The following is a 26,343-nucleotide window of genomic DNA, read 5'->3' on the forward strand; positions in this document are numbered from 1 at the left end:
GGAGGTCATGTGACTAGGCGGGCATGGCTAGCTGGTCAGTCATTTCTGGAAGATCCTCGCACTTACGACCAGTCCTCGCACTTACGACCCGACTAATTTGTTTGCTTTTAACACTGATCAACTGTAGGACGGCCCTTTGAAGCCCCCCGGCAAGAGTTTAAACAGTTTTTTTCCCTCTAGTCATCAGCTGGGACTCAGGAGGCAGCAATAGATTGGGGGTGGGACCAAATAAAAGGTAAGAATAATGTGGGGAGGTAGGAGGGCGGGGGGGGAGAACCAGTTCGGTGACGTCATATCGTCACCGCTACTGGCTCGGCCGAACCGGACCGAACCGGGAGGAACCCACCACTGCTAACTAGTGCTACTAAAATTATTTTGACCCAACAAACCAGATTCTCAATGAAATAGCAAAAGAAAAATTGAAAAAATGCAAGTAATTTTCTTGGAAATGTGATATTGCACTCTAGTCACAACCCTTTTAAAGCACCAAGTTTAAAAGCATTCATATATATTCATTTTAATTATATAATTTGCATATTTTCTGGGATATTGGAAATAAGAAGGAATATTGGAAATGATAAGGAATATAAGGTTTGTGCTCAGAAAGAGGTCCATTTTACTGGGATTTATTTTTAGGATACAGATTCCATCGTAAAAAGAATACACATATACAGGGTATACTAAAAGTCAGATCCCCATAATTTATTATATAAATTACATTAAATATTCCAGTTGATTTTCTTCTAAACACTTCCTTGCTCATTTGATGACCTTTGAATATTCCTGAGTACAACAATATTTTTCTGAAAGAAAAATTAATTAATAAAATGTACTGTGATTAATTTATGGACGCTGACTATACAGTGTCCATGTGTATATATACACACACAAGTACACATATACAAACAGTGATATTAGAAAAATGACTAAAGAGCTCTATCCAATACAAGTTTCGATGTCTACTACCAAGTGGCTTGGAAAAACATATCTTTTTGCATGTATAATGACAGTAAAAATGCCATATAAATGTAAAGTGTATTGTGTTTGCAGGCTAAAGCAAATCTTAGCTCTATAAATATCTTCTCTGTGTAGCTTACCCCCTCCTAAAATATTAGAGTACAGCTCCCATCATCTTATTTGACTAACCAAATTTATATGCTTTATGGGAGGGGTCTCCAACCCTCAGGGCTGCGAAACAGGGCTGCAGAAGTGGCAAGCAAGCCACTCAGTTTGCACAAGCAGTGGGAAAGCAGTGGGCGTGCATGCCCACTGCTTGCACAGATGGAACTGTGCACACTTGCATACTGCATTCATGGAACCATCCACTCTCCCCTCCCACCCCTCCAATCAGCAAAGCCAGCAGTTGGGGACTGCTGCTCTATGGGACTGATGGAAAATGTGCACAGGACACCTGGAAGGACCCAGTTTTGGAAAAATTGAATTAGAGGAATCTACTAGGCAAAATTTTCTTAGGTTGCAGGAAGAACCTAATAGGAGAAGCAAGAAAGTGGAAAAGATAGTTATGAGAAATACAGTAAAAGTTGGTCTTGCTGACATAGTTGTAGTTACTTGTCTCCTGCCAGTTTTTCCTAATAATATTTCATACAAATATAAATTAGTTAAAAATTCATCTAATCCATCAGTAACATTCCTTAATTGGGTGTCCAACAAATATGTTAGAACTATAACTGCCATTATTCTTAACCAGAGGTTTATGGAAGATGTAGCCAAAATATCTGAAGGTAGATTAGGAAAGTTGACCTGAGCTATTGGTGCTATTTTTTGTCACATTTAAACTTTTGAAAATATTTACGATTTTGAGGTATTCCATATTATTGTTTATTCAATGAATGTGCGGCTATTTATTTTATTGTAGGAAGTAAGAATTCACTGCACAGACAGTCTTTGACTTATGAACAGAATTGAGCCCAGATTTGCAGTTATAAATTATTGCAGTAAATTGCCAAGCATCCAAAATGCAATCATGGGCCGGAGGGAGGGGGGTGTGTGTGTGTGCAGCCATCATAACTTTGAAAGCAGGTCATAATTTTAAATGGTCGATAAATACCTGGTCATAAATTGAGGACTACCTGTATCTTAATTTATCCTATTTTAATAAATTAATTCTATTTGATGGAGCAAAATTTTGTGATATAGAAATAGAGCATTACAAAATTAAGTAGCCAGAGATTAGTTTTAAGGAAAACATCATAATATGAAATATTAGAAGCAGCTCATAATCTAGTTATGTACAACTTCAAAAGCTGCCGTAATAAACTGAAGACATTCCTCTGGAGCAAATTTAAACAAATTGAAATGCAATTATATTTTAAATATACTCAAACGACATCTTAAAGCTCTATAATTTCATAACATCTAAATATTCATATTTCACTGTAAACTATTTGAAACACCTTTTCCAAAAGGGCAATTAAACCAAAGATTTCTGTTACCTCATTACCAATATAAAAGTTTTCAATTGTTTATTTTTGAATGGTTGATGGTTAAGAAACTATAGATGTATAAAATATGCTTTGTTAGATTTGTTATCCTTAAATTCATTTTAAGAAAGGATGTTTTTCCTACTTAGCAAACACACTGGGAGAAATACTATGTAAGTGATGCCATACTTTAAAATATTGCATGCTCAAATATATCAACTGTTCCTCTGTATAGATTCTGATAAAATACAGTATAGATTCGTTATACACAGATATACACATTTATATACTTTTCTTTTTTAAAAAAACTGGAATTCTATCATTTTGAAACAAAGTTGGCTTGCCAGAAGTACATTTAAGTTACAGTGCAATATGACTGCAAATGCAAATATGCCTATACAAATATGCCTATCCATTAAAAAGTCATTCTAATGGATAGGGATAGATTAATCTTGTAAAAAAGCTAATCATGGTATTTTTAAATTTATTTTACAATTGAAGGTATGAAGATGAGTATCTTGATGTGTTTAAAAGGATATTAAACGTAAATAGTCACAAATAATTATACAACAGGTTTTTAATTAGGTAACAACGTTCCGTGTGCCTCGGAATATAGTCATGCTGGCCAAATGAGCATGGAAATGTCTTCAGACAATGCTGGCTCCCTTGACTAAGAAATGGAGATGAGCACCACCCCCTAGAGCAGGGATCCTCAAACTACAGCCTGCGGGCTAGATATGGCCCACCAAAGCAATTAATCTGGCCCAGGCGGCTCACGAGGCTGCCCCACTCACATTGCCTCACCCACCTGCCACCCCCACCCTTCGGCCAAGCACAGGCCTTACTTTTGCGGGCAGCCATGGTGAGCAGAGCAGTGCAAGCCCCACAGGCTGGAACTGGAAGGTAAAGCGGGAAAGGGAAATCCACCCTGGACCCACTGTGCTAGGCTGAATGGCCACCTCGGGGGGCGGGGCTGTGGACGGTGAGCCTCAACTGCCTTTCGGGCCTGCCTCTTGGCTTCTGTGGGGCCTCCAGGCGCATGCCGCACGCTCTCCCTCTCCTCCGCCTCGGGCTCCGCATCCATTCTGTGACTGGGGGATGCATCGCCTAGTGCAGCACTCTTCCCTGAGGGCCGCTTGCTCGCCCATCCGCCGGCCGGATTGGCGCGGAAATGGCGCATCACCTTGTACCCGTACTTGGCCTCCTCCCACCCAGCTGCCGGTTTCTTGACATGAGCAGAGGCTGCTGGTTGGAGTGAGAGGAACCGCAATTCTGGGCTCCCGCAGCTGCGAGTGCCAAGGCATAGCTAGAATTGGAAGAAAAGTTTGCGCGGCTGTGGCGGAAAGAACCGGAGCAACACCGGCAGCTTGGATGAGAAAGTGCAAGCGAGGAGGCGGCTGCTCTCAGCAGTAACTGAGCCCATCATGCCAATTTGCACCTTACTACAATTGGCTAGAACAGGGCAGGTGGTTGCCTGATGCATCCAGCCCGCGGGACCGCATTCTTCTCCCTTGTGCCTCTGCCTTCAGCTATTGCTCCCACTGCGGGCAAAGACAAGGTGAGGAGGGTGTGGGGCGGCTGCTGCCAACTTATTCCCGTCTCTTTTGGCTTGTGGTTGGAGATCAGGTCACCGCTGGTCATCTCCTTGGCCTCCTTGTGGGTCTTGCCCTTGGCCTGCATGTGAAGCATGTTCCCCTCGCGCGCCTGACTGCAGCAGTGGGTGCACGACAGGGATGCTTTGCCAGCAGGCCCTGCAAGAAATAGGGGAAAGCACGGCATTTCCCCGTCCGCTACCATACCCAAACACGTGGTGCCGGGACAGGCTTCCCTGAAGCATCGCGGGGGATGAGGTAGGAAGAGGTGCCCATCCCAAGGCTGGAGGAGGAGGGCCTTTGAGCCCCAGGCACCGGTTTGGGTAGCACCCGGCCAACTTGCCTGCTCGCACAGAAGGAAGCCTGGCTACCCACGAGCCACACCTTCCCGGAATTTGGCTGCAACCTTTCTCTCAGAACGGAGATGCGGTAGGGTGGTGGTGGCTGCAAGGCAGAAGGCTGCCTTCAGTCCAGGGAAGGGACCGCAGCCTTGGGGCTCCGTCTGAAGGAGCTGCATCACTCGGGCAGTGCCCCAAAAGCGCTGTGGAGCTCGCGCAAGTCCATTAGGCTGAGGCAAAGTGGCCAGCCAGAAAGAATGGTAAAAGCACGCCCATTCTCAGCAGGCAAAAGGCGGCCAACGCGAGCGGGGAAAGCTCAATCCCCATCGACACTATGGACGTCCAAGCAGGATTGTGTGCCTCCCCCCATCTCTGCCTGGTCTGGGCAGCCAGGGCTCTGATGGGGATCTGGCTTTCCCCACTCACGGTGGCTGTTTTTTGCCTGCCAGGCCTAGGCATGATTTGCCACCTCTACTCGGCCTTTCTAGTTGGCCACTTTGCCTCCTTCGAGCTGCGCGGGTCTGCCGAGCGGCAGCAAAGTTGCCACCCAGGAGCTGCCAGGGGTAGAGACCCCCGATTATGTGCCTCCTTCACAGGGGCTGTTCAGCATGGAGAGCAGAGCCCCGCACTGATCTGCGAGGCAGCAGCTCCAGAGCGCTTTTGGAGTGCTGCCTGACCAACGTAGCTCCTTCAAACAGAGCCCCGAGGCTGCGGTTCCTTCCCTGGACTGAAAGCAGCCTTCTGCCTTGCAGCCCCCCCACCCCCCGGTCGCATCTCCATTCCAAGCTGAGGGTTGCAGCCAAATTCCAGGAAGGCGAGCTCATGCCCCTGTTGGCAAAGAGGGGCTGGCGAGACACAAGTAAGCTAGGGAGTGGGGGCTGCAATGGCCACTACTGTCTTCTTCCCCCCCCTCTGCTTGGCTGCCTGTCCTTCCCCCACTCAGTTGCCCGTTTCTGAAGGAGGACAGCCATCTCCGCCACTGGAGAGGGAGGTGGGAAGGGCTGGCTGACCAGCAGATCGGTGCTGCTGAGCCCCCCGTCTTGGGGTTTCCTCACCACATCCACTCTAAGCAATGCATGCCCAGTCCGATTCTGCCTGCCAGATGTGCAGAGACCTTGCCTGAGCCTGTTGCGTACGTTCTGCACATGTGGAGGAAGCTCCGGGGCGGCCAGAGATTCCAAAAGTGGATTGAAACCACCGTGATGCAAATGGAATGGAATGGAATAGAATTCAACAAGGTTTCTTTTCCCCACCCTTATTTGCTCTTCTAGCACACTTTTCTTTCCTGAGAGAGAGATGAGAGAGAGAGAGAGAGAGAGAGAGAGAGAGAGAGAGAGAGAGAGAGAGGAATAGAATGGAACTCAGCAAGGTTTCTCTCCCCCACTCCCATTTGCTCTTCTAGCACACTTTCCTGAGAGACAGATGAGAGGGGGGGAGGGACGGTGATAGAGAGAAAGAGAGAGAGATGTTGATTTTAACCTCCTTGGGGCTGAGAAGAATTGCTGCAAAACTTGAGTTTTCTGAAGTGGACCACTAGACTCGTAAACAACTTTAAAATGATCTAGTAAAAAGAAAAGTCAAACAAAAACATGCCCAGGAGCAAAACAAATTAAAGTTTAATTTGTGTGTATTATTTAATGGACTGCTAAATTGGCCATGCCACCCAGTCATATGACCACCTAGCCACACCCACCCAGTCACATGACCACCCAGCCACACCCACCCAGCCACATGATCACCTAGTCACACCCAGTCCAGCCCCCCAACGGTCTGAGGGACCGTGAAATGTCCCCCTGTTTAAAAAGTTTGAGGACCCCTGCCCTAGAGTCCGAAATGACTGAACAGGGCAAATCTTAACCTTTATCTATTCAAAAAAAGTTATTTTGCTATCCCTACTCATAGTGCAGACTATACCTGGGTACCTGGGTAACTTTCCCAATCACAGATCTCACAATAATGACAGAAGCAATGAGCATGCAATTTATTTTTCATATTTACACTTTTTAAAAAATGCTGTTTGAATGCTGCAAAAAATACATTATACTATCACATACAGTGACTGCCATTTTGGAGTCATATTATAGATCAGGGGTATCAAACTCATGTCATCACGGTGGAGTCATGTGACGTATCGGGGCTTTTTCCCCTTCACTAAACCGGGTGGGAGCAGGGTCAGCATGTGACTCATCCAGGCCACAGGCCGCGAGTTTGACACCTCTGTTATTGATGTTCTTGACAATATGTGTTGTAGCACTAAAAAACCCGGCTGTAAACAGAAAGATATATAGAAGGATTATTCTTAACTTCAGCAATTGAATCTTTCAAAATTATTAGAATATTTATTAACTCCAAAAGCTTTAATTCAGAGCATAGGCAGTAAATTGAAGCTGTAAATAAAATCCTTAGACTAAGCATTATGGAGGTGCGTTAATCACAGTTTTGTTTATCTCAGTGCATTAGGAAGATGATAAAATATTTATGAGTAATCAGTATCAAGTAAAAAAGCTATGCTATTCATAGCAGGTTTTAGATTTGGACAATTCATTTTTTATAAAAAGAATATTGTTTAAGATTAATATTAATCTCATGTGTTTCTCAGACAGCCTCATGCTCAAAGTTGTCTTCTTATTGCAAAAAAATTTGAAAAATGAAAAATTTATATTAATTTACATTCAGTAGCATGTGGAGATTTTAAATTCTGTAGGAATAAAATTAGAGTTGTCCATATATTTTCCTATGATTTTACTTGTTTTTTTTAATAACATATTGTCACTTTGATTGTCACAATTTCAGACTTCTAACAATTATAGAGAAATAACATTCTATTTTTTTTCAAATGCTATTTACTTATATCGCTGTACTACAACTAGCTACTATTAATTTCAGATCTTAATTATGACGTGTGTATATGGAGAGAGGAGGAAATACTAGAAAAGCTATTATTTTGTTTTTAAGAATCATCTGAATTGTATTATTACAGTAGTCTTTGACTTATGACCACAATTGGGACTAGAACTTCTGCCACTGAGTAAGATGGTTTTTAAGTGATTCATGCCCAATTTTATGACATAGTCATTAAGCAAATCTTCACAGTCATTAAATGAAGTAAGCTTCTCCAATTGACTTTGCATGTCAATGAATTAAATCTCAAATTGACTTTGCATGTTAAAAGCTGTCTGAGAAGGGTGCAAATGGTGATCAAATGACCCCAGAATGTTATAACAGTCATAAATACATGGCAGCGCCTACATAAATTTTGAACATGTGACCTCAGGGACACTGTGATAGTCATAAGTGTGAAGACAGTCAAAAGTCACTTTCTTTCTTTTTTCTTTTATTTTTTATTATACATCACGTTTCCATTTCTGCAACGACAGTGTACTGTCTGTATCAAGTCTCTTTTAAGAATACATAGTATTATACAGCTTGATTATAACCATTGTTCTCACAATTATACAATGTAGTCTCTTTTAAATATACATAATCTTGTACATCCTTGTAATAACCATTATTCTCATAGTTATAACACTCTATACACTTGTCACTCTAAGTCACTTTTTTCAGCGCCATTATAAATGATCATAAGTCGAGGAGTACCTGTAGGTCCAATATTAAAATAAAGTATCTTTTATATGTAAACAAATGGAACATTAATGCTATATGAATATATACATAGTGTTAATATACATTGACTAATGAAATATATATCATACATAAAAAATTGCTCCAAACCCAGAAATCTTCTGGGGGTTTTTCACATTTTAAACAAGTCTTTCCTGAGGTTACTGTATGAACTGTCAGCAGTTCATAGATCATAGCCATTGTCTTTATGTATATTGTAATTTAGTTTTTGATATATTATAAAATGTAATTATCTAGCTTTTGTTTTCTTTCTCTGGTTACTAAAAATGCCTAGAATGTAAATGTTACTTCATATGCACATTCACACACACACACATGCTGAGCTTAATTAGAGTAATTTTTCACTTTATGATTCAGTTCTACAAACTAGTTTGCCACTTGAAAACCATACATTTCCTCTTACTTCGTACTCTGAATATGTCAATTTCATCTCTCCTAGTTTTTGTAAACCATAATTTGCTCTTTCGTATCAATTAAGGAACAATGATATTATTGCATTAGAGTGACAATTATATTTTTAATAACAGGCTTCCATATACAGGTAGTTCTTGACTTATGACCACTATTGGGACCAGAATTTCCATCACTAAATGATGTAGTCATAAAGCAAGATGCCACGTGACCATATTGCTTAGTGACCAGAATCCCAACAATCCCAGTTGCCATGGTTAACCTAGAATTATGGGTCATTAACTGAGTATCCACCCCAAGCAAAGCCATTCCAGAGATAGCATTGAAACCTGACAGCTTTATCCCTTCCAGCTCCACCCCACAGTAAGATAAGGAAGTGTCTCTAACTCCCACCACTACCTATATCCTCCCCCTCCACTCTGCTCCTTGGCTACCCTGCACCTTTGCCTTGCAGTGTGGCAAGGAGTCCCAGAACTGCACAGCTCGGGGGCTGTTTGCCACATCTTGGAAAGCCACAGCTTCTCTAGTCCAACTCCAGCCACACTCGATCACACCATCCTGCATTCCAAGAACCCTGCCACCTTGTGCTCTTGTCACCCCAGGTGATCTTCGCTATTTTCTTACTGGCACTGTTGACAATAAATGCCTGGTCTGGCCGGGCTGGACTTTAGCTTAAAAAAAAAAAGGCAAAACCACTCCTAGAACTACAATGCATCAGAAAGGCTGCTCTGAACAACTAGACACAAGAACAGTTTTTTCCCGAATGCCATCACTCTGCTAAACAAATAATTCCCTCAACACTGTCAAATTATTTACTAAGTCTGCACTACTATTAATCTTCTCATCGTTCCTATCACCCATCTCCTTCCACTACTGACTGTATGACTGTAACTTTGTTGCTTGTATCCTTACGATTTATATTGATATTGTTTCCTGACTGCTTATTTGTACCCTATGACTATCATTAAGTGTTGTATCTTATGATTCTTGACAAATGTATCTTTTCTTTTTATGTACACTGAGAGCATACGCACCAAGACAAATTCCTTGTGTGTCCAATCACACTTGGCCAATAAAAAATTCTATTCTATTCTATTCTATTCTATTCTATTCTATTCTATTCTATTCTATTCCTAGGCTGCTTTCAACTGTGGGGAAAGCAAATTAGCCAAAAGCAACCCTAGAGTGCAGCATACTAGAAAGCTGTTCTGAATCCTACTCTTGGGCCAGAATGGTCTGTGCTGGGTTGGGCTGGTATTCAGTTGCAAAACAAAGCCAATGCCCAGTCCAGCCCAACCCAACAGTGCAATGCAAAGGGACTTTCTGGTGTTGGGAGTCAGTGATGGAGCAAGAAGATGGCAAAGGTCAGCTAGGACAGCAGAATGCAGAGAGGCAACAGCCAAAAGGGCAGAGATCAGGGAAATAGACTAGTAGTGGGAGATGAAGTGCCCCTGCAGTTGTAAGTGTGGTAGCCTTCCAAATGCCTGAATTTTGAACACATGACTGCAAGGTCTCTGCAATGACTTTAATTTGGGACATGGCTCGTAGGTTCCTTGGTTCAGTGCCATCATAATTTGGAATGGTCACTGAATGGACATAAGTCAAGGGCTAAAGGAATTAGGTGGATAACTGATTGAATCATAACTCATTGGAATATATTACTGAAAACTTTTGAATTATTTTAAGACTGAAAATAATGTATCTGTTTCCTAAACAATTGTTATTAACAAATACAAAAAATGAAGAAAAAGAAGAAAAATACATAAAATTATAAAAGGGGAAAAACAAAAACATACAAAATATACATTTGCAGACATACATACATACAATATATCAATAAATTGAAGCCATGTTGATGCGTGATTGGTCTGTATTGATTAATTGGGCAGAATGCTATATACTTAGAAGTCTTATATACACAGTATATTCCCAATGCTGAACAGTAAGTCATTGAATTATGAGTTCATTGTCTCTGGGCCAAAAATCAGCTCCCAAATGATTGAAATAAATCTCAAGTTCAGCCAATATCTGTAAGTACTTCTTATCTAAATGAAATATATTTAAATAAAACATTAGTTTCATTGTATTTTCTACAATACAAATGGAATATGGTCATTAATGAAATACTTGTTGAAAAGGATGTGATCTAAAAATCTTTTGAATGGTGGGGGATTGTAACCTGGATGGATGGTAGGCATTCTGGTAGCCTGAACACACTGTTTTTAGTATGACTACTTGAAAGAATTTATCTTATTTTCTCCTGCTGAGAAGAATGTGCCTAGAAGAAGGAAGTACTTTATACAGTATTCAGCCAGCTTCTCTCAGAGTTTTACATGGAATATGTGACAACATAGAAATATTATTAATAAATAGTAGACTTATTTATTGCAAAATATTTGAAAGTAATTACATGAAATAGTTTTCTATTACTTGTCCCAAAGGTGCTTTTTCAAGAGGCAACTGAACTTTCTTGTTTTTCTTTGATGACATTTCACTTCTCATCCAAGAAGCTTCTTCAGCTTTGACTGGGGAATGGAAGGATTATATTCCTTGCAGACAGCTGGTCATTTGCATTCTTTTAGAGAATGGCTCACTGCATTGTAGCCATCTGCATTTAAAAGACAAAAGTCTTTTGAAGACAGCAGTCCACATTTTGGACAGAGAGGACCGCTACTTTGAAAGAGGGGTCAAAGAGGCCATCTGTGTCAAAATTAAACAGCCCTCTCTCAACAGAGGGGTGGGATACAACATCATCTATCTCCAGTCTAGGACACAGTCCTTTCAACAGTTCCAAGAAGGTTCCACACCCATTAGCACTACTCAGGTGACCTTGATGACACAAATAAACTTCCAGGTGGCCACAACGACTCTAAAGGAATGCAAATGACCAGCTGTCTACAAGGAGTATAAATCCTTCTATTTCCCACCATCCAGTCAGAGCTGAAGAAGCTTCTTGGATGAGAAGTAAAACATCTTCAAACAAAAACAAGGAAGTCCAGTTGCCTCTTGAAAAAACATATCTATGACCTAGATGATATAGACATTTTTCTGTTACTTAGAAGTAGAAAACAATTTCATGCAATTATGTATATTGTTTTCCAAAATATACAGAATTCTACCTTGGAAACTAGATTGTCAGTATATTTCAGTTACAAATATCAAATGTTGCCGGTTGGCTAAGAGCAAATACAAATGTTTAAAAGTCAATAATGAAAACTTACATTAAAAGGAACATCCTCACTTTAACATGTTAGATGAGCTTAATTTAAAAATGTAAAAATAATTTTAAACAAGGCCTAATAAACCATACTTTATGGTATTGGCTTACCAATATCATTTGGTTTAATACAGATGTATATAGGTTAAAAACAAATGTTTCCGAAACCACATCCAAACAGCTGGGCTATTTAAGTAGTAGAAGGAAAGAAAGATGATTCAAACCTAGAAGCTTTAGATCAGGTAGTACAAACTATCCAGAGTCAATGGCCATGTTAGGCTTCTTAATTATAAACCATTTTTAAATTGGTACATGAACATCATTATTGTATACGACATCTAATTATTTTGTGTAAAAATACCTGTGTTATTCTAAAGAATACATTTTTTTTTTAAATTTGATTTATATGCCGCCCTTCTCCAGAGACTCAGGGCGGCTTAAATGCGTTAAGCAATAGCCTTCATACTTTTGTATATTTATACAAAGTCAGCTTATTGCCCCCACAAACTGGGTCCTCATTTCACCTACCTTAGAAAGGATGGAAGGCTGAGTCAACCTTGAGCCTTGGAGAGATTCGAACCAGCAGTAAATTGCAGGCAGTTGTGTTAATAACAGGGTGCTTAAAACCACTGTACTATCAAGGCATTGAACAAAATACTCAATATGGAAATCCACTTAAAATATATGAGGGCACTCAACTCTTGTAAACTTTTCATGTAGTTATTAAAAGTATTCTTCACACTTAACTTTAATTTGACAATAAAGCAGGATGAAGCAATTCAAAACAGAATAAACATTTGCATTTTTTTCTCATAGTATTGAAGTTATATAACTATACAATAAGAAGGGATGGCATATTTCATAATTTCATATAAATTAAAGCAAAAAAAATAAATAAGGAGTTTTCATTTATATGGTTCTTTAAAAAAGCCTCTCCTGCCAGCCGAAGTAATGGGTAATTCATAGCAGGTGAGGAGATTTTGCAGAAAATCAAATCCTACTATGTTTGGATATTTAAAGTTCAATACCAGCAGGTAATTTGCAACCAGTGCAGATCTGGCAATACAATACAGATCTCCCCTAATGTTTCTTTGAAAATTTGTGATATTTGAAAGTCTCTGAAGTACATACAATGGAGAAATGGTTGGTGAAGATAGTAGAATTTGCAGACATGGCAAAATTGACTTATTTTATTGGGGAAAGGACAATAACTACCTTTGTTAGTGAGTGGAAACCTTTATTGACTTTTTGCTGAAAACAAAAAAATAAAAGTGTGATTTATGAGTTTGATGATTAAAAAGAATAGAATATGAAAGAAGGGACACATACATTTGAAGAGAGGATAAAAAAATTAATGCACTTACAATTGCTTTAAAGTAAATCAGAGGCTGCTCCTTTATATCCGTCTTTCTTATTTTTTCTTTCTTTTTCCTTTTTTTCTTATTTATCACTTCCATTTATTTCCATTTTTTTAATCCTGCCTTTATTACTTTCAAATAATACAAGGTAGCAAAGATACATAATATTATCTCCTATTTTTCCCCACAACAATAATCTTTGAAGTGTCTTAGGCTGAGAGAGAGCGACTGGCCCAAAGTCACCCAGCTGGCTTTCATACCTAAGGTGGGAATAGAACTCACAGTGTTCTGGTTTCTAAGTCAACATCTTAACCACTGCACCAAACTGGCTCTCAAAATTGCATCATTTTTGTTCTATTTAAAAAAAATCTATAATAAAAGTTACTTTTTTAAAAAAATAAAATAAAATTTTTGAGACTTAATTATTGCTTTTATTTCTTTCAGATGTTTGGAAATAGTTATACCAAAGGAATGTTCTTCATTTGTACATGTAATACAGGTAGTCTTCGACTTACAACGGTTCATTTAGTAACCGTTCAAAGTTACAATAGCACTTAAAAAGTGACAAGTGATTTTTCAAACGTACGACTGTTGCAGCATCCCCATGGTCACGTGATCAAAATTCAGACCCTTGGCAACTGAGTCATATTTATAATGGTTGCAATGTCGTGGGGTCATGTGATTGTCTTTGTAACCTTCTGATAAGCAAAGTCAATGGGGAAGCCAGATTCACTTGACAACCATATTTCTAATTTAACAACTGAAATTATTCACTTAACAACTGTGGCAAGAAAGGTTGTAAAATGGGACCAAATTTACTTAACAGCTGTCTCACTTAGCAACAGAAATTTTAGGCTCCATTAGGATTGTAATTTGAGGACTACCTGTATATCTTTTAAAAGCTGAAAAATTGATATAATTAGATAATTAAAAATACATTGAGCTTTTGTGGAAAAATATTGTAAAAATGATTAATATTTCAAGAAGATTATATAGATATTCCTATGTTAATAACTTTGTACCGTGTTTCCCCGAAACTAAGACATGTCTGGATAATAAGCCCAATTGGGCTTTTGAGCGAATGCGGTAAAATACCCCCTGAAAATAAGCCCCTCCCCGAATACTTAGAAGCATGCGCAGCTGCTGCGCAAACAACACGACATGAGGCGAGGCAGGAGAGGGGGGAAAGGGAGGGGGAACATGCTCCATCCCCCCCCCCCACGCACCTGCCATCCATGTGGAACGGCCTTTTCAGTGAGGCGGACACACCGCTGCCACTCGGGAGAAGAAGAAAGAAAGGAGACACTGTGAGAGAGCCCATTTCTGACGTTCTTCTCCTCCCAGGCAGTGGCAGCATGTTCAGCTCCCCAAATCTGGCTTGCCGATCTCAGTTGGTGAGGGGGAGTGGCAGGTGGGGAGGGGTGGGGAAGGAAGGAAATGGAATGGTGTGTTTTGGCACTCCTCTTTCCGCCTACAGTTCGACAAAGTGTGTGAGCAGGTTAGTGCATCTTCAGTAGGATTCTACTTTTTTTCTTTTTTTTTTTCATATAAAGTGAGGGGGGGTCAGACTGCTCTCCCCTGTTTTAACTTTGGCTGCCTCCGCTACGTGCAGGCCCGATTTCAAGGACCCGGCATCTTTCTTTTGGGATCATCTGGAGTAGTGCAGCTTTGCGAGAAGAGGCCTCGCCTCACGCGTCTCCATGCAGCCCCCCAGAGGCTCGCAGCCTGCGTAGGGACGAAGGGCCCGCTTGCAGGCACAGCAGTCCAGGATGGAGGCCCATTTCCTGGAAAGGCGATGCGAGAGAGAGATGGGCCAGGCACTCCCAATCAGAGTTCCAGGTCCAAGGGCTGCGGTGAAAGCCCGCCGCAGAGGCAGGGGCTCACGCCATTCAAGAAAACACTTCCAGCGAGGGGCTTCAAGAGTTAAAGTCATGACACCTTTGCAAGAACAGAGTTTCCCTTGTAGAAAGAAAAGTCTGGGTCTTTCGGCGAGAAGATAAATTCGACATGTTCCTTTGCGCATGGCCGAGGCAGCCAAAGTTAAGACAGGGGAGAGCAGTCTGACCATGTTCTGTTCACAGTGCACTTTATATGAAAAAAAAGAAAAAAAGTAGAATCCTACTGAAGATGCACTAACCCACTCACACACTTTGTCAGACTGTAGGCAGAAAGAGGCGTGCCAAAACACACCATTCCATTTCCTTCCTTCCCCACCCCTCCCCACCTGCCACTCCCCCTTGCCGACCAAGATCGGCAAGCCAGATTTGGGGAGCTGAACGCGCTGCCGCCGCCCGGGAAGACAAAAACATCCGCGTAGATGTCAGGTGTGTGAGGGGCATGTTCCCCCCTTCCCCCCACCACACCTCCTCACATCGTGCTGTTTGCATGGGAAGAAACAAAAAAGCTGCCACGATTGCTGGAGGCAGCAGCCTGCTGGAGGCACCGGCAAAGCAACTGGTCAGCACTCCGGGACCGAGGTTTAGGGATAAGACCCCCTGATAATAAGGCCAAGGCCATATTTTGAGAGTCAAGAAAAAATAAGACCCTGTCTTATTTTCAGGGAAACACGGTATTATTTCAAGTAGATAGGTACTGAATTTGTTTTTTAATAAGAAAGACAACGCCCTAGATTCTTTACCTACATTACAGCTATCACATGATGCTGAGGCAAGCATTATCTTCCCAAGTTCAGTTTAATTTTTGGATATATTTTTACTTCATTTTCTTTCTCCAATCTAAGGATCAAATCAAAAAATAATTATGGGCATGATTATTGTGTGACTGCTTTGATATGGTTTGGCTGTATTTTCAACCATAACTCCATTGCATTTTGTTGCACTGAAGATTGCAAGATATATTTCAAGATACCAGGATGGAAGTATAATTTCAGTTCTTATTCACATGATAAATTTATCCTCTTGCATAATCCTATATTTGGGGGGGGGGGGTAAGGGGTGATACTGATACCGTGGATTACTTTATTGCCAATAAAATTGGAATATCTAAAATTATGAAAAGTTTTCTTGATTTCACACTTTGGCCCATATGAAGTGACTAAAACTCCTGAGTAAATATCAATATTGAAATTATCTTGAAGAGTTCTGTTATTTTTATAAACAATTAAAGACCACCACTAAGCTGGAAATTAATCATTTGGAAGAACTCTGAAATAAAAAGTCAGAATAACCCATATTAACAAATCAACTGCTATGGTTCATTAATAATAATTATTTTTAATTTTAGCAATAATTAAGCCTTAATAATAAAAGAACATTGATATGTTTATTACAATCTTAAGATAAAACTGAACCAATATGATTCAGCAAAAGATTCTTCTTTATGTTTAGCTAAACATATCCCTTATGTAATAATTATGTTACAAAATGTAAAACAGATGAGACACTACTCAAATTATTTGGAATTATGCTACTAATCAATTTGTATTTAATATCTTTACCTTGTTAGTGTAGTGGTAAAAAGAGCAATATTGTTTAAAAATGTGAATTTGTTTTAATTCTATAACCAAGAATACGGTATCTAATATTACAAGATGAATTACAGATTTATCAGGTTTGGACAACAATAAAATAGATTATAGCTCAATTTTAGAAATACAGAGCAGATTTACCACTACAGATCACCGGTATGTCTTCACTTTCTATATATGAGCTGGCTATCAAATTTATAAGAAATGTCTTAATAAATTTAATAGCCAGCTCATTTATCAAAAGTAAAGACATACTGATAAATATTATGCTCAAGGTTTACTAATGTGTTTAAAAATTAGATTGGTTAATTTTCTTTCTGTAATACAAAAAGGTTCTTGCTTCCTTTTTTGCTTTTTCCTCGTTTTTCTTTGTCTTTTTCCCTTTGGTATATTAAAGGGATAAAAATAAACTTTAAAAATAGTACTAATTTCAAATATTGCAGTGCAAAAATTATTGGTTCTATATTCTTTATTTTTCATAATGCAAATTATTTGCTGCAAAAGTATTCAAGCAAAGCTAATAGGTTCTTACAAAGATGTGTGTGTGTGTGTGTGTGTGTGTGTGTGTGTGTATAGCAAAGCCATAGAAGTATTTTAAAAAATATATCATCAATACTATTTTTTTAAAAAGGAATATATACTACTTTCCCACTACCAAATCTTAAAATGCTATCTTAGTTCACATGTTATTTCTGGAAAAGATGTATCCTAGGAATAAATAAAATTGTCTTTAACTGAGGTATCTAAGGCCTATAATGTTTGAATGTGATTTAACAAACTTGATTTTGCATTGTATGATAATTAGGCCAGTGAGACCTTTGTACTTTTCTTCATTATATAAGCAATCATTTCAGAAGAAATGATCATCAAAATGAAATGTTTCTGCTACTAAGAGCAGTTTCACTGACACTGCAAATTATCTAAAAATAGACTACTTAGGAGTATTGTACAAGTTAAAATATGATTATTTCTTAAGAAGAATAAGGCAAAAGTGGTTTTAAACCTTTCAATATTTGTTTATTAAAATATATTTGTGTAGTGTTGTGTGATAATGAACCTTGTGTCTTATTTCAGAGAGATTCCCCCTCTACATCCAGACAGTCCCCAGCTAATGGCCATAGCAGCATTAACAATTCTATTTCGGTAAGACCTCCAGTTCCAGACAGATAGTATTACAGTCTTGTTGGTGCTTATGTACCATTCTTTTTATATGTTCAATGGAAAATTGTGTTCTATTAATAAAATGAAGAATACTTAGAATTCCCTATTTTTTCTCATTCAATGGTTTATTCAATAATATAATTTTCTAATCAAAATCCCTTTAATGAGTTGCATTCAACCATCAGGTAAACATTTTAATCATCTTGAAATATGCTTCTTGTTATTCTTATCCTGATAAGCAAAGTTAAGCAAAAAGAATAATTTCCATTTTGAACTTTTGTTTGTGTTTTTAAGCAAAACATTTGTAAAGCAGATATTTGAGGCCTTCAAGACCTAGGCATCATCATCATTATTACTATTGTTATTATTAAAGTTCTCTAGATTACCACATTGGTTTCCGCTATCTGAGTTAACGAATTGGTGTGTCCCCTGCTATTGTGGTACGTGCACATATTTTGTGAAATATGAGCCTTGCCTGGATATGAAAAGCTAAAGAAACTGTCTTTAAACTGCATTTATAAGCGAGCTATTAACATCACATCTTTAACACAAAGTGCTGTTCTTTTTACCATATGTTCAGGCAAAAAGATATTAGTAAACATTGTTGATATTGCTGCTGTTTACTTTTTCTCTTTCTGTGAACACACACGGTAAAATGTTAAAAAAATATCTGTAGAAAAATGTTGCCTCAAAAATATTCTTTGTATTTCTGCTGTCAACACTTAACTAAACATTTTAAAAACTTCTGGAGAAGTTCAAAAACTGTTCAAAATATTGCAATTACATTTTGATAAAAATACTGAAATGGATACAATATAAAATATATTTTAGTCATGTAATCTTATGTAATACCATTAAAACAAGAGTTTAAATAAATACTTTAGCTTCAATTTGTAATTACAATGTTGATCAATATGAATGCCCCATCAAGAATACAGTTTGAATATTAAAATTATTTTCCTTTGTTTAAGGAATTTTTGTGTTGAAGATGATGAATTCTTTATTAAAAGCACACTTTCTATCTGCTTAAATTTTATCTGCTTCAGCTTGCTGTTAAATAATCTGGGTTTGACATTTTCTGAAGATGATTATTGTTAATGCCTCTAAAATAGCTTTGACATTAAAACTGTTACCTATTTTCAAAGTAAGATGAAAAATTACTATTCCTGGGTTGACTTTATTCTGCAGGACTTGCCATCAACAACACAACCGAAAGGACGACAGGTGAATAGCTATTCTCCATAAAGGCTTTCATAACTTAGTTGCTTCATGCCATTTTCTCCTTACCATTTCAATTTTTTTATCCCATTATGTGTTGATTCAGATTTTACAGCTTGTATCATTTTGCGTTTTATTCATATGGCTGATCAACACACACACTATTTATCATGTGGTACTCCTATGATACTAAGTTGTTTTTTCTTACTAACAGCTTCTCCATTCACTTTCATATTGTCTGTCAGCACCAGCATTCTCATCAGATTTCATTTGATTTGATTTTATGATTTTGATTTGCTATTTTGTCATGTTATTCCTATGCATTAGATCTTATCCAAGAATCATGTATTGTGCATATATTTGTCTTAATAAACTTATTATATATAATTGTTGCTTTCTAGTAGCTTTATTGCCCTGATGAGAGCAGGATTGCTCTTCAAATAAGATAATTACAAATGACTTTGTAATATATGATCAGGCTGAAAGTGCAAATGTTGTATAATTAAATGTATTAAATTTAATTAATTACAAAAATTAAAAAGGACAGGAAAGCAGCCTTTTTTAAATGAAACAGTTGTGGGGATTCTCTTTTAGTACTTTCACATAAACACAGAGGCTGGGGAAATACACTTTTGGTTTTTATTTCTTGCAGAATGAAAAGCAAGTAGGGAGGCACATCCGGCTGCTACCCATTATTTATTATTGGACTCCCATAAGAGTTTTTTTTAAATTAGGGGTTTTTTAATGAAATAGAAGCAATCATCCATTATTATTGTACGTATCTTTAACTCAGATATACACTTTAATCATTGATGCTATACTGTAAAATTGCAAATTTAAAAAATAAACAGTGGAAATCAAAACCATTTATATCAGTTGGTTCAATGGATTTGCTGCCTGCCCCACCTTCTTCTAACTAAGGATTCCCTAGAACTTTCCCCAGATTTTTCAAAAGATCTGGAACTTAACTACAAACAGAAGGGCTGTTTATATATTTTTAAAAAAAACAATTGCAGCCATATCTTCTCTATATTCGTACAACCAAAGAGCCTCTAGATTTCAGATTTTCTTGAACATGTGTGATAACACTAAATGGATGATAGATAAAAATTTATGAAAAACTTAATTGGGTTGTATCCAAGGTTTAAATGCTCCCGGTTCGGACCGGCTTGGGCGAGTAGGTAGCGATGGCGGCGGGCAGTTCGGAGAACCGGTAGCAAAAATCCCTGCCCCCGCCCCCCATGCCCAGCTGAGCCGCGCGATCATCAGAGCCTTTTTTTTTCTTTTAAATGGCTCTGACGAGCCAAGCTCTGATGATCCCAGCTGAGTTGCCTGATATTTATTTATTTGATTTATTTGATTTATTTGATTTATTTGATTTGTATACCGCCCTACTCCCAAAGGACTCAGGGCGAAGGACTACCGGCCTGATAACCGGTAGCAAAAATCCCTCCGCCCCCACCCCACCCCCCAGCCTCCAGCTTGTTTACCTTAGCTGCTGGTCGGAATGCCTTGCTGTAATCCCTGCAATCCATTGCATCAGCAAGCAACTGAATCTCCCTGCCTGCAATCAAGCTCATCGGTGAGCAGCTCTATCTGCCTGCCTGCCTTCCTGCTTGCCTTGAACCTTCTATTGCAGAGGTCTCCAACCTTGGCAACTTTAAGACTTGTGTACTTCAACTCCCAGAATTCCTGGCTGAGGAATTCTGGGAGTTGAAGTACACAAGTCTTAAAGTTGCCAAGGTTGGAGACCCCTGTTCTATTGGGTAAGTTTTTTTCCCCTTTGGGAGCTTTAAAAAAAATAGTTAATTGGGGTTTTTTTTAGTTGTTCTTTTTTTAGACGTAGCTATTTAAAGTTTAGGAAGTTTTAAATTTAGCTGCTTTTATATAAAAATAAAAATAAAATAATATTTGTGCAGCTTTCTGACATTTAGTGTGTTTCTGTAGTGTTTCACTCTAACTACATAAACACAAAAAATCTCACAAAGCTGTATGTGGAATTTTGTGTATGTAAAGTGTGAAAGTTGTTTTTTTGGGCTTGTTGTGGCTGTGTGAAGTTCCTGCTTGTTGCAGGGGCCATTTTGGGTCTAGCACAGTTGCTTTTACATTGTGGGTGAGCCTGTTGTGTTGTGTTGTGTGTGTGTAAAGTGTGAAAGTTGTTTTTTTGGGCTTTTTGTGGCTGTGTGAAGTTCCTGCTTGTTGCAGGGGCCATTTTGGGTCTAGCACAGCTGCTTTTACATTGTGGGTGAGGCAGTTGTGTTGTGTTTTGTAGGTTAAAAAAGGGCAAAGAAGTGACATTAACTTGGCCTCGCCCACCTGACCAACAAGCCATGCCCACCCAGTCACCTTACCACCAAGCCACGCCCACTAAGTAAGCCACGCCCACAGAACCTGTAACAAAAAAATTTAGATTTCATCCCGGTTGTATCTTAATACAAAAATTACCGTATTTTTCGGAGTAGAAGAAGCACCGGAGTATAAGACATACCTACCTTTTTTGGTGAGGAAAAGAACAAAAAGAAATCTCCCTCTGCCTCTGCCTCTGAGCAATTTTGCCTTGTTGCAGCAAACAGCCTGTTTTACTTTCATTTTCATTTTCAGCATAACTTGATTAGCACAAGGAAAAAAAATCTGCTCCAGCAATTTACCTCTTTGCAGCAAGCAGTAGAGCCCTGCGCAAAACAGCTGAGAGTAAATCAGCTGAGAGTCGGGAGGCCGATCCAATCAACTTGTGCTAATTAGGTGGTGCTGAAGCTGAAAGGAGCTGTTTTTTCTTGCTGATTGCTTGCAAGGAGGTAACTGCTGCGAAGCAGAGGCCAAAGGGTGGGGCCAGTGAGTGGGCGGGGCTACATTCGGTGTATAAGACGCACCTAAATTTTCACCCCCTTTTAGGGGGGAAAAGGTGTGTCTTATACTCCGAAAAATACGGTACATATTTTATCTGTAACTACATTAATAGAACTTAATATAACTCAAACTTCGTGCAAATTAAGTTACAGAGATAAAATTGCTTTTTAACATGAGGAATATTAAGTGAGTTTTCTTTCTTGTTTTAAATCATGATCTTGGATTTTATAAATAAAATCAATTTAGGTTTCCTTGAAAGTGCAATAAAACAGTAACCCAGCCACACAGAAAAAGCAAAGTATGTGAATCTATATCTCCTCATGTTTGTTCATAGAACAATAATCATTCCAAAACATCATTTAACATTATATGTAAACTAATTGTAATATGCCTTGATGGAATTAAATTAGTTCACACAATGAACTAAAATATGAAATGTTTCATATATTATTACTAAGCAAAATAAATGTACACCAAAAAATAAACAAATGTAAATGATTCCCTAGTACATAAAGATTCATGTAGCATTTCAAATACTCTAGTTTTGCTTTTATTTTCCTCCAAGATATTTTTTCAACTTCCAAGATTTGTCAATAACCATGATAATTCCTAGATATCTCCAAATATTAATCTTATATTAAATATCAATTTAATATAATGTAAATTAAATAAAATATTCATTTTAGAAAAGCTAATCCTGCTTACCTTTTTGAGATCACCCAAGGTCAACTCAGTGATATACATTTTAAAAATCATTTATTCTGAGAGATTATACAGTTGCTAAGTAGTACTGTGTATAGTTTGTGAGCTGGGTTTTAAAAATGTTATTAGTAATTGAATATATGTAGTTTAAAGTGAAGCAAGTATAAATTATCCCAAGGATGATGATTCATAAAATTGAACCCCAGCTTCTCATTATGATTAATTGTAGATATATCTTATGTCTCTTTCCAATTGAGATTAAGCAACAATTTGACAGCCACTTTTTACTAGCTAGATGTAATTCAACATTTGCTCTTCTGGCATCGGATGATATATTGAGGGAGCTCAATATATTTGGACAAACCACTTCTCACAGTTTAGAGTCATACTCCTACAATCCTTGCTTTTTGCAAGCAACAGATCACCCCTAACTGTTCATATGAATATAATTCTTATATAATTAGTGCAGAAATTATTCTATAATCCTTTAATTGTGCTTTTTCAATTATTCCTGTATTTTGGTCAATATTTCTCCATTTTTATAAATGAGGCACTGAGGTGAAACAGTAATGTGACCAATAAAATTATACTTAATGTATAGTTTTGAATATTTTTATTCATATTTAGCATTATGTTTCAAAAAACTGCAGTGTAATTGCTAATATAAGTTATTTTTAGATCTTGGTTTATTAATATGTGTGAAATTGTCCACTTGGTTGAATTTAGTGTGGAAGTGTGAGAGGTTCATTAGTGCACGAATAGAAGTTAGTTCAGGCAACAGATCTCTCTGCTTCTTTCTCCCTGCATTTCTCCCCCAAAAGCTTCACCTAGATTATTGTGAAAACCTCTTAAATACTGCAGGTTCTGCTTTATAAATCTATAACTGGGAAGACAGGATTTTCTTGAAATGTGACAGAATATTGGCTGTATATATGATTTCAATTATATCCACACAGCTCTCTCAGACAATGCCCCAAATCTTCTGCAATTAAAGGCTGCTTATAAAAGAAAACCAAAGGAAAACTTAAATCTATATTTGGAAGCTATTATATCTAAAATTCTAACATATTAACTTTCTGTCTCTTAATATTGTTTTTAGATATATGTAAGAGCACAATTTGAATATGATCCAGCAAAGGATGATCTTATTCCCTGCAAGGAAGCTGGCATCAGATTTAGAGTTGGCGATATTATCCAGATTATTAGCAAAGATGATCACAATTGGTGGCAGGGTAAACTTGAGAATTCAAAAAATGGAACTGCAGGCCTCATTCCTTCTCCTGAGCTTCAGGAATGGTATGTTGTTTGGCAATTGATAAACATGAAAGTACTTTTATTAAATTTTTAATAATTGAATTTATCAGTATTTCATATTTTAAACTTTTGTATTGTTGATAAAAAGAATGCTTGAATTAGGTAACTTGGTTGACTAGACTATTACTGAAAACACATAATATATTTGTAGTAGTATAAAGTATTCATTAAGTCACTTGCTATAGAAATTTAACTGGCGGGTTTCCTAAGTAAAAAAAAAATATTAAGAGGGGCTCTGTACTTTTAGAATATTCATTTAAAATTTCCATTTGAAATCTTGAAAATATTTTAATCTGTCTACCAATAAAAAGAGGGAGGGGATATTATTTTCTGAATTAATAATACTAAAATAGGTCACCTTTAATGTACAGCTGATAGTTGTTTCCTGTTCACTTGCAAGGCGAGTAGCTTGTATTGCTATGGAGAAGACTAAACAAGAGCAGCAGGCAAGCTGTACTTGGTTTGGAAAGAAAAAGAAGCAGTACAAAGACAAATATTTAGCAAAGCACAATGCAGGTGAGAAAAATACAAATCTATCTCAAATGTTCTTAAAATTGGTGCACTGTTAGCTTTTTAAACATTAATGTTAATTTCCCAGTGACATGTTTAGTTAGAAAAAAATCAGTGTTCAAACACATTTAGCAGAAAAGGGAAATGTAATTATAAGCTAAATTTAGTTAGTTATTTACATTTGCCTCTGGAGCAAAATAAGTATTGGGGGGCAGGGGGAATAAACGCTAGGTAACCTGAGATTTTATGCATGAATATGTTTGAAACTTAAATATACATTTCTGGTCATTATTAATAGTTATGCAGATGAATTTAAAAAACATAAATTTCACCATTTTATTTTTTTAATTCCTTCAGAGTTTGAGCATATTCTGTATTTTATTGTAATATAAATGAAACTAGACATATTTTAAACCTATTCTGTATTATTGGGGTTTGGATTATTTTTAATTAATAAATCAAAAAATGACAACCATGTTAGATAGCACTCCTTTTGAAGTTTATTTCTATAAATAAATTGAACTGTGATATTCTGCTACTAAAGGAAATGTGTAACTGGGAGATTTAAATAATACTATTTGTATATGCTAAATGTCCCTAATTGTATATATATTATTATTCCTTGAAAATTGCAGAATGTTTTGCAAAATGTTTTTTTTCCTCCAGATTGATTATTTATTCATTTACTTATTTAATTCATCACATTTTATAATACCCATCTCACTTAAGTGACTCTGGGTGGTTTACAGTACAAACATGTCACAAAATATAAAAGCATTAATAAAAACAAAGATAAAAGAAGAAAATTAAAACATAGGGTTATATAGTATTAAAAATTGCTGAGCACATTGTAAGCCGCCCTGAGTCTTCGGAGAAGGGCGGCATATAAATCAAATTAAAAAAAAAAAAATTAAGACTTGAGGATGGAGAGAACAGCCTCACAACACCAATCATCCCCAGGGTTGCCCCCATGGCAGTTGACAGAGCCAATTCTTGACATTCTTTCTGAAGGTCAGAAGAATGGAGGTCCACCTCACCTCTGAGGGTAAGATGTTCCAAAAGACAGGGCAATAGCAGAGAAAGCTATCTTCCTGGATCCTGTTAGGTGAAATTTTTAAACTAATGTTACCTGCAACATACCCTCCCTGCTTGATCAGATGAGACATGACAATATAATTGGGATGAAACAGTTCCTCAGATAACCTGTTTCCATACCATGAAGGGTTTTAAAGATGATAACTAACACCTCAAATTGGACTTGGAAGCAAAATGGCACCCAATATAGCTCACATAGCAGAGATGTTATATGTGCAATCCTAGCGGCACCCAGGATTGATCACATTATCACATTCTTCACCAGTTGCAAATTCCAGATATTCTTCAAGGACAGCCTTAAGTAAAGCGCATTGAAGTAGCCTATACAAGAGATGACCAGGGTGTGAGTGACTGAAGGGCTTCTATATCCAGGAAAAGGTTAGTGTTAGGTTTAAGTTGAGCAAAGCTCTTCATAGCCATGACCACCACCTGCTTCTAGACCAAAAGTCTTAACTCCAGGATAACCCCCAGATTACACACTGGTCCATCTGTGACAATTCAACTTCATCCATGATCAAAGATGATAAACCTTTTCAGGTTATGGATAAACCTTGGCAGGCAGAACCTCAGGAACAACCCCAGACTCCCTTTAAAATTTCACCAAGTCCCTCAGTTGCTGGAGGCAGACCAATCAAATAAGTTGGGCCTCCTTGCAGAAGGGGGTAGCATAGGAAAATGTCAAGGTCACCAGGGCATGAACTCACCATGACAGGATGGACAAGGAAAACTCTACTCTCAGATCACATTACTACTGAGCCAACAAAAAAGCCAGGTCCAGTGTTCCAAGTCAGGATAGGCCAATAGTAGCCATGAAATTCTGAGCTGCTTCTGAGAAGAGCTTCAGGAATGGCAAAATGAAGTCCCCTGACACCATAAACCTTAGGAGCTCCACCGCCAACCCTGAGATGACAGGCAGGGAGGTTGCTACACATCAAGGAGCCTGGTACAGCAGCAACATTCCTTGCTGATCATGTGAGTCTATCTTCAGAAACAGGGTCTCACAACCAGCA

The 26,343-nt window shown here is 38.0% G+C and overlaps 1 protein-coding gene across 22 annotated transcripts in view; it reads left to right on the plus strand.

Annotated features, from left to right (window-relative positions):
* The window catches only part of CASK (calcium/calmodulin dependent serine protein kinase), a 294,102-nt gene that overhangs the window by 214,743 nt on the left and 53,016 nt on the right, over positions 1-26,343 (plus strand). For 5 of the 22 annotated variants that reach the window (XM_034423848.3, XM_034423849.3, XM_034423850.3 and 2 more), the window contains 5 exons: positions 2,591-2,614; positions 17,561-17,629; positions 18,836-18,871; positions 23,514-23,710; positions 24,129-24,244. In XM_034423848.3, the coding sequence (XP_034279739.1) occupies positions 2,591-2,614; positions 17,561-17,629; positions 18,836-18,871; positions 23,514-23,710; positions 24,129-24,244 (442 nt within the window). The remainder of the gene's footprint in view (positions 1-2,590; positions 2,615-17,560; positions 17,630-18,835; positions 18,872-23,513; positions 23,711-24,128; positions 24,245-26,343) is intronic. The other 17 variants (XM_034423851.3, XM_034423853.3, XM_034423854.3 and 14 more) reach the window with 5 other exon arrangements.

The sequence above is a fragment of the Pantherophis guttatus genome, chromosome 5, assembly GCF_059756535.1.
Source record: "Pantherophis guttatus breed Tessera chromosome 5, ASM5975653v1, whole genome shotgun sequence".
NCBI classification, from domain to species: Eukaryota; Metazoa; Chordata; class Lepidosauria; order Squamata; family Colubridae; genus Pantherophis; species Pantherophis guttatus.